Source organism: Prunus persica, chromosome G8, assembly GCF_000346465.2.
Source record: "Prunus persica cultivar Lovell chromosome G8, Prunus_persica_NCBIv2, whole genome shotgun sequence".
NCBI classification, from domain to species: domain Eukaryota; kingdom Viridiplantae; phylum Streptophyta; class Magnoliopsida; order Rosales; family Rosaceae; genus Prunus; species Prunus persica.
The window spans coordinates 8,054,895-8,064,438 of NC_034016.1; the positions used below are offsets into that span (position 1 = coordinate 8,054,895).

At 39.3% G+C, this 9,544-nt stretch overlaps 1 protein-coding gene across 1 annotated transcript; it reads right to left on the minus strand.

The window, feature by feature from the left end:
• On the minus strand, positions 1,106-3,391 carry LOC109950820. Its single transcript, XM_020570955.1, has one exon. It carries the CDS (start codon positions 3,389-3,391, stop codon positions 1,106-1,108), a length of 2,286 nt encoding a protein of 761 aa, XP_020426544.1.

Genomic DNA, 9,544 nt, shown 5'->3' on the forward strand with positions numbered 1-9,544 from the left:
ACTTTAAACCCTCTCAAAGAAGTAAATAGGCTCAAAATCACTCACTAGGGTAGTCTCCACAATTCTTCTTCTAGAATTTGAGCATGATACTTTAACCACCATGATTCCAAGAGTAACAGCTTTGAAAAAAAAGATATGATATGAACTTTTTCATGACATCACAGTAGTCCTCATTGTAAACCATAGCCCTCATATACATTCACATTAGTAAGCAAAAGCAAACTTTAACCAGAACTAAAAACAAACGAAAATCCCACACCCCCAAACCTAAACTAAGCATTGTCCTCGATGCTTTAAAAAAAAATGAATGGAATGGATGCAATGCAAATTGGCACAGTGTGCATGGAAAGAAATAAAATAAAAACTAAAAACCAACACAAATAAACGGAAAGAACACAAACCCAGCTAGGTTGTCTCCTAGCAAGCGCTTTATTTAATGTCTAGGCAAGACATGGTAGTGTGTCTAAGTTGCCATAAACTCGAGAGAATCTATAACGACATAAACCTGCTCCTGTGAAACATTCTCCAAATAAGGCTTCAAACGCTGTCCATTGACCTTAAAACGGGTGCCATTTTTGATGTTTTCTATCTCCATAGCTCCATGGGGAAACACATGAAGCACTTTGAATGGTCCAACCCATCTAGACTTCAATTTACCTGGAAACAGTCGCAAACGTGAGTCATACAAAAGTACTTTCATACCTGGTTGAAACCTCTTTCTAAGAATTGCCATGCACATGGTAGGGCTTATTCCCTTGATATCTGCAATAGACCACCCAATGGCTGATTTGAACTCTTTTAGCACCCTAATTAGCTTATCTTCTTCCAAAGGGGTGAGATCAGATGCTATGATAACTGGGAGAGTTTCAAACTCAGCTAGGTAAGCATATTTTAGATGTGATGGAAGTGGTTTAAGCTCAAGTTTTGGAGGTTTAACAATAGAAGGGATCAGATGTGTGGCAGATGGTTCTAATGGCTCTATAAGAGGCGAAAAAGTGGAGGGATATGGTTGTAATGCTTCCAGGGCAGCCACCATCTCCATGAGCACTTCTTCATCAAAGTCATTTTGAGATTGACTCAAAACATATTGTAATGGATCATTGGATTATGGCAGCAAAAACTTAGAGAAAACAAGTGAATCAAGCACATCAATCGAACAACAATCAATTGAACTAGAAGGGTGAGAAAGAGATTCAAACACTTTGAATTGTACAGTTTCTCCTAGCACAGTCATGGTGAGGAGACCATTTTGCACATCTATGATCGTCTTTGCCGTGGCCATAAAGGGTCTCCCAAGCAAAATAGGTAACTCACGATCATGTAGAGGAGCCTCTTCCATGTCCAACACTACAAAATCAGCAGGCAAAATTAGTTTGTCAACTTCAACTAAGACATCTTCCACTATACCTCTTGGATATTTCACTGATCGATCAGCAAGTTGCAATGAAATAGTTGTTGCCTTCAAACCCCCCAAACCTAATTGAAGATACACTGAATAGGGCATTAAATTGATGCTAGCCCCCAAGTCAAGCATAGCCTTTTCAACTAGCTTGTCACCAATGGTGATATTGATAGAAAAACTGCCCGGATCCTTGAGTTTTGGTGGGAGCTTTCTTTGAAGCACAGCACTCACATTTTCAGATACCAACACCTTCTCATTAGGTCCATACTTCCTCTTATAAGTGTTTAGCTCCTTGAAAAATTTGCCATACGCTGGCATATTCCTAATGACATCAAGCAAAGGTAAATTAACATTCACTTTACTTAATATATCAAAAATTTCTTTAAATGACTTATCCTGCTTGCTTTTGGCAAGTCTTCCAGGAAATGGAATGGGTGGAGAGTAAGGTTTTTCAGCCTTGTGAAAATTTGGAGCTTCAAACGAAGAAGTGGCATTGCTTGGATCGTCATTCGGTTTCTTATTCTCTTCTTGAGTGGGACCTGCATTCACATGATCAGATTCATTAGTAACTTCATTGCCAACTCCATTATTAATAACCTTACCACTTCTAAGTGTTATGACCGCTTTGGCTTGCTCTTGGTTCCTTTGAAGTATCACCGGTTGACTTGGAAATTTTTCGGGTTCTCTTTGACTCAAAGCATCAGCAACCTGACCTAATTGTGTCTCCATTTTGGTTAGAGCAGCTGAATGTTGTTGGAGAGTACTATTGGTAGTTTGCTGGAATTGAACGGTGTTTTGAGCTAGCATTTTGACCGTATCTTCAAGCGTAGTGGCAGGCGTTGGTTGGAAATTTTGAAATTGATTGTTATTCTTCCATGAGAGATTGGGATGATCTCTCCAACCAGGGTTATATGTATTAGAGAACAGGTCATTCCTCGGCCTATGATTGTAAGAATTCATGAGATTCACTTGCTCTTGAACAAATTCGGGATAAGCGTCACTAGCCGAGCATTGATAAGTTGGATGACCTGGTATGTTGCAAATGGTACACACCTCAGCTATCTTAGGCACCATATTGATCATAGAATCGAGCTTCTTTTCCAAACTAGCCACCTGCAAGGCCAGATCATTATTAGAACTCATTTTATACACTCCAACTCGTTTACCTCTTGTATCTTTGTGTTGAGCATTAGATCCCAACATCTCATAAATGTTATATGACTCTTGAGCATTTTTTTTCTTCAAAGCTCCACCTGCTGCATTATCAACAGTCGATTGACATGTTTGGGTTAGTCCATCATAAAAAATTTGCATTTGTAAGTAAAGAGGTAACCCATGATGTGGACATTGCAGCAACAGCCCTTTGAAACGCTCCCAACATTCATTGAAAGGTTCTCCATCATCTTGTTTAAAGTTAAAGATTTGCCCTCTCAAAGTAGCTGTCTTTTGAGTAGAGAAGAACTTCTCCAAAAATTTCTTAGCTACGGCATCCCAAGTGGTGAGCGAACCAGGTGCTAAAGTCATTAGCCAACCCTTTGCTCTATCTTTCAATGTATAAGGAAAAACCCTCATCCTCAGATTTGCTTCAGTCACTCCCTGCAAAGGTAAACCACTCACAACATTGTAGAATTCCTTAATATGGGCTAATGGATCTACGTTAGGTAAACCATAAAAAGAAGGAAGCATGTGCAAATGTGAAGATTTGAGATCATAATTTCTAGCTTCAGTAGGCAGCAAGATGCACGAAGGGGAATTTGGTATAACCGGTTGAGCATAATCTTCCAAAGCTCGATTTTCATCGTTATTGTCAGCCATCTCTTCTTCTCTGTCAGAATTAGAGTTATCGAAAGAATCTACACTCGTTGGGCCAAAAGAACTATTGTCCTCTTCTACACTGCTAGTTTGGGCACTAACTGATATAGACTTCTCAAAAGTGTTGCTCTTCAACCGTTCAAGTCTTTGGCCTATCTCAGCAAGTGTATCTGACATATACTACCTGAGAAACAAAAATAAAAACGAAATTAGGGTTTGAGAACAAGCAATTATAGAAGACTGAAATCAGTCCCCGGCAACGGCGCCAAAATTTTGTTGTGTTCCTTCCAAGTGCCAATATATGGTTAGTATAATGGTACAAGTAAGGGTGTCGAACCACAGGGACCGATTGGACCTCTATAAATTACTAGTTTTGAAAGAACCCTAACTAAAAATGAAAGTGACAATTTGAAAGTAGTTTTTGTGTTGTAAATGAAAAATAACTTCCAATGCAAAAAGAATGTAGTAGTGAATAACATATTGATGTAGAAAGAATAGGGAAGAGACTAGGGATTTCGAATTCACCATTGCAAAACTAATTCCATGTCTATAAAATTAAACCGTACTCAACTACCAACCTGTTTCCAGAGTTCGTTTTATATATATATGATCAGCCATATGATGTGTGGTTTTGATCAAATTCTCCTAATCTGCAACCTAGTTGGGATGTTCAACTTTGGTTCCAAGTTAAGAGTCATTAGCATGCAAGAAAACGTTAAAGAACCAAAGAAAAAACACAGCATGATGTTTGCATAGCATTCTCTTCATTCATTCACATGTCTAACAAGATTAAGCATGATGTTTACTATAACCTTGTCTAGATAATCTGTAGGCGACTCTAATGGTGATCAAACATTAAAATTGACAAACAAATTGAACAATAGATTCAGTGAATGAAACAAGAAACAAATTGATGAACTGAATACTTTAACTTAGAAACATGGATCAATGTTGCAAGGCTACATCGAAATCCCTAGCTATGAATTTAGTTACACATCATGTTCAAAGAGATTAAAACAAAAATAAACAACATGAGTGAAAATAAATTCATGAGAGGAAACCCTTGAACCAATTCTGATGTTGAACTTCTCCAAGAACCACCTCTTGCGCTGAGTCCTGATGGTGGAAATATATGGACGGCTAGGGTTTTAGTGTGCATGAAAGGAGAGAATAACCAAGAAGTCACCTCTAGGGTTGTGAAATTCGTCCAAAATAAATAAGGGTTTTAGAAGTGGCTAAAAGGCAAGTTTTTATGGGGTAAACAAGGCTGCAAGATGTTCCAAAGATATCCTAATGAATCAGCCTTTATTTTGCACGCTTTTGCCTTATTTGGCACCTCCAAATCAGGCTAGAAATCCCCATTGCTTTCCCATTCCGCTCTTAGTCTTCAAACAAGCCAGGTTCGCCTTCCATTCTTTATTTGGACTTCAAAACAGGTCACGAAACTTGTTTCCACGTTTGAATAAGGGTCCGCTCCAAAAATGGCATGTTTTCATTTCTTTGCCTTCAACTTGATCCTAAAGTATATGCAACTGCATACTAACACAAAAATAGGATAAAACGCAACAAGTTTAACTCAAAAACATCACAAATATACTAGAAATGGATGGTATAAATGTATAACTATATGAGTTATCAGTTTGGAGTGAAATTCAATCCCCAGAACTATACACTAAACCAACCACTTCATCTCAGAACGAACTTCGTACGAAACTGAATTGTCCAATTTCATGGACCAATCGATATCGGATTGTGTCCAAAACTTGTGGAACATCATAATCTTGTGGGAGATGTCATTTGATTGGTTTTGAGTGAAATCCAAACCCTAGAACTATACAATACACCAACCACTCCAATTCAGAAAGAACTTCACACGAACCTGAATAGGCTGCTTTCATGATATCGGATTGAGTCCAAAACTTGGGGAACATCATAGTATTGTGGGAGGAGTCATTTGGTGGGGTTCGAGTGAAATTTAATCTCTAGAACTATAAAACTACACCAACAAATCTATTTCAGAACGAACTTTGTACGAACCTGAATTGTCCGATTTCAAGAACCAATCGACATCGGATTGAGTCCAAAACATGGGGACCAACATAATATTGTGGGAGGAGTCATTTGGTGGATTTTGAATGAAATCCAATGCTAAAACTATACAATACACCAACCACTCCATTTTAGAACACAGTTCGCACGAACTTGAATTGGCCGATTTCAAGGACCAATCGATATCGGATTGAGTCCAAAACTTGGGGAACATCATAATATAGTGGGAGGAGTCATTTGGTGGGTTTTGACTGAAATCCAATGTTTGGAACTATACAATACACCGACCACTCCATTTCAGAACGAACTTCGTACTAACCTGAATTGGCCAATTTCATGGACCAATCAATATCGGATCGAGTCTAAAACTTGGGAAACTTCATAATATTTTGGAAGGATTCATTTGTTGGGTTCGGAGTGATATCCAATCACTAGAACTGTACAATACACCAACCACACCATTTCAAAATGAACTTCGTACGAACCTGAATTGGCTGATTTCATGGACCAATCGATATTGGTTTGAGTCCAAAACGTGGGGAACATCATAAAATTGTTGGAGGAGTCATTTGGTGGGTTTTGAGTAAAATCCAATCTCGAGAACTATACAATACGCCAACCACTTCATTTCAGAACGAGCTTCGTACGAACCTGAATTGTTTGATTTCAAAGACCAATCGATATCGGATTGAGTCCAAAACTTGGGGAACATCATAATATTGTGGGAGGAGTCATTTGGTTGGTTTTGAATGAAATCCAATGGCTAAAACCATACAATACCTCAATCACTCCGTTTCATAACACAGTTCGCACGAACCTGAATTGGCCGATTTCATGAACCAATCAATGTCGGATTGAGTCCAAAAGATGGCGAACACCGTAATATTGTGGGAGGAGTTATTTGGTGGGTGTTGAGTGAAATCGAATCCCTAGAACTATACAATACACCAACCACTCGATTTCAAAACGAACTTCGTACGAACCTGAATTATCTGATTTCGTGGACCAATCGATATCGGACGGAGTCCAAAACTTGGGGAACATCATAATATTGTGGGAGGAGTACTTCAGTGGGTTTTAAGTGAAATCCAATGGCTAAAACTATACAATACACGAACCACCCCATTTCAGAACACAGTTCGCACGAACTGGAACTGGCCGAGTTAATAGACCAATCGATATCGGATCGAGTCCAAAACTTGGGGAACATGAAAATATTGTGGGAGAAGTCATTTGGTGGGTTTTTAGTGAAATCGAATCACGAGAACTATACAATACACCAACCACTCCATTTCAGAACGAACTTTGTACGAAACTGAATTGTCCGATTTCATGGACCAATCGATATCGGATTGACTCCAAAACTCGGGGAACACCAAAATATTGTGGGAGAAGTCATTTGGTGGGTTTTGAGTGAAATCCAATCCCTAGATATATACAATACACCAACCACTCCATTTTAGAACGAACATCGTACGAACCTGAATTGTCCGATTTCAAGGACCAATCGACATCGGATTGAGTCCAAAACTTGGGGAACGTGATAATATTGTGGGACGAGTCGTTTGGTGGGTTTTGAGTGAAATCCAATCCCTAGAACTATACAATACACCAACTACTCCATTTCAGAAAGTACTTCGTACGAACCTGAATTGTCAAATGTCGTGGACCAATCGATATCGGATTGAGTCCAAAACTTAGGGAACATCATAATATTGTGGGAGGAGTCATTTGGTGGGTTTTGAGTGAAATCTAATCTCTACAACTATACAATACACCAACCACTACATTTCAGAACGAACTTCGTACGAACCAGAATTGTCCGATTTCACGGACCAATCGATATCGGATTGAGTCCAAAACTTGAGGAACATCATAACATTGTGGGAGGAGTCGTTTGATGGGTTTTGAATTAAATTCAATGGCTAAATCTGTATAATACACCAACCACTCCATTTCAGAACACAATTCGTACGAACCTGAATTGGCCGATTTCATGGACCAATCAATATTGTGTTGAGTCCAAAACTTGGGGAACATCATCACGTTGTGGGAGGAGTCATTTGGTGAGTTTTGAGTGAAATCCAATTGTAAAAACTATGCAATACACCAACCACTCCATTTCAGAACGAACTTCATACGAACCTGAATTGTCCGATTACGTGGACCAATCGATGTTGGTTTGAGTCCAAGACGTGGGGAACATAATAATGTTGTGAGAGGAGTCAATTGGTGTATTTTGAGTGAAATCCAACTGCCAAAACTATGCAATACACCAACCACTTCATTTCAAAACGAACCTCGTACGAACTTCAATTGTCCGATATTATGGACCAATCGATATAGGATGGAGTCCAAAACCTGGGGAACATCATAATATTGTGGGAGGAGTCATTTGGGGGTTTTGAGTAAAATCCTATCCCTAGAGCTATACAACACACCAACCACTCCATTTCAGAACGAACTTCGTACGAACCTTAATTGTCCTATTTCACAGACCAATCGATATCGGATTGAGTCCAAAACTTGGGGAATATCTTAATGCTGTGGGAGGAGTCATTTGGTGGGTTTTGAATGAAATCCAATGGCTAAAATTATACAATACACCAACCACTCCATTTCATAACACAGTTCGCACGAACCTGAATTGACTGATTTCATGGACCAATCGATATCGGATTGTGTCTAAAACTTGGGGAATATCAAGATATTGTAGGAGGAGTCATTTGGTGGAACTTCGTACGAACCGGAATTTTCTGATTTCATTGACCAATCGATATCGGATTGAGTCCAAAACTTGGGGAACATCATAATATTGTGGGAGATGTCATTTCTTGGGTTTTGAGTGAACTCCAATCTCTAGAAGTATACAATACACCAACCACTCCATTTCATATCGAACCTCGTACGAACCTGAATTGTCCGATTTCATGGACCAATCGATCTCAGTTTCAGTCCAAAACTTGGGGAACATCATAATGTTGTTGGAGGAGTCATTTGGTATGTTTTGAGAGAAATCCAATTGCCAAAACTATGCAATACAACAAGAACTTCATTTCAGAACGAACTTCAGATGAACCTGAATTGTCCGATTCCATGGACCAATAGATATCGGATTGAGTCCAAAACTTGGGGAACATCATAGCGTTGTGGGAAGAATCATTTGGGGAGTTTTGAGTGAAACCCAATTGCAAAAACTATGCAATACACCAACCACTCCATTTTAGAACGAACCTCGCACGAACTTGAATTGTCCGATTTCATGGACCAATCGATGTCGGATTGAGTCCAAAACTTGGGGAACATTATACTACTGTGGGATGAGTCATTTGGGGGGTATTGAGTTAAATCCAATCTCCAGAACTATATAATACACCAACCACTCCATTTCGGAACGAACTTCGTACGAACCGGAATTGTCCGATTTCATGGACCAATCGACATCGGATCGAGTCCAAAACTTGGGGAACATCATAATATTGTGGGAGGAGTCATTTGGTGGGTTTTGAGTGAAATCTAATCTCTAGAACTATACAATACACCAACCGTTAAATTTCAGAACGAACTTCGTTCGAACCTGAATTTTCCGATTTCATGGACCAATAGATATTGGATTGAGTCCAAAACTTGGGGAACATCATAACGTTGTGGGAGGAATCATTTGGGGAGTTTTCAGTGAAACCCAATTGCAAAAACTATGCAATACACCAACCACTCCATTTCAGAACGAACCTCGTACGAACATGAATTGTCCGATTTCATGGACCAATCGATGTCGGATTGAGTCCAAAACTTTGGGAACATTATAATACTGTGGGATGAGTCATTTGGGGGGTATTGAGTTAAATCCAATCTCTAGAACTATTAATACACCAACCACTCCATTTCGGAACGAACTTCGTACGAACCGGAATTGTCCGATTTCATGGACCAATCGATATCGGATCGAGTCCAAAACTTGGGGAACATCATAATATTGTGGGAGGGGTCATTTGGTGGGTTTTTAGTGAAATCCAATCTCTAGAACTATACAGTACACCGACCATTAAATTTCAGAACGAACTTCATTCGAACCTGATTTGTCCAATTTCATGGACCAATCGATATCGGATTGAGTCCAAAACTTGGGGAACATCATAATGTTGTGGGTGGAGTCGTTAGGTTAGTTTTGAGTGTAATTCAATTGCCAAAACTATGCAATACACCAACCACTCCATTTCAGAACGAACCTCATACGAACCTGAATTGTCCGATTTCATGGACCAATCGATGTTGGTTTGA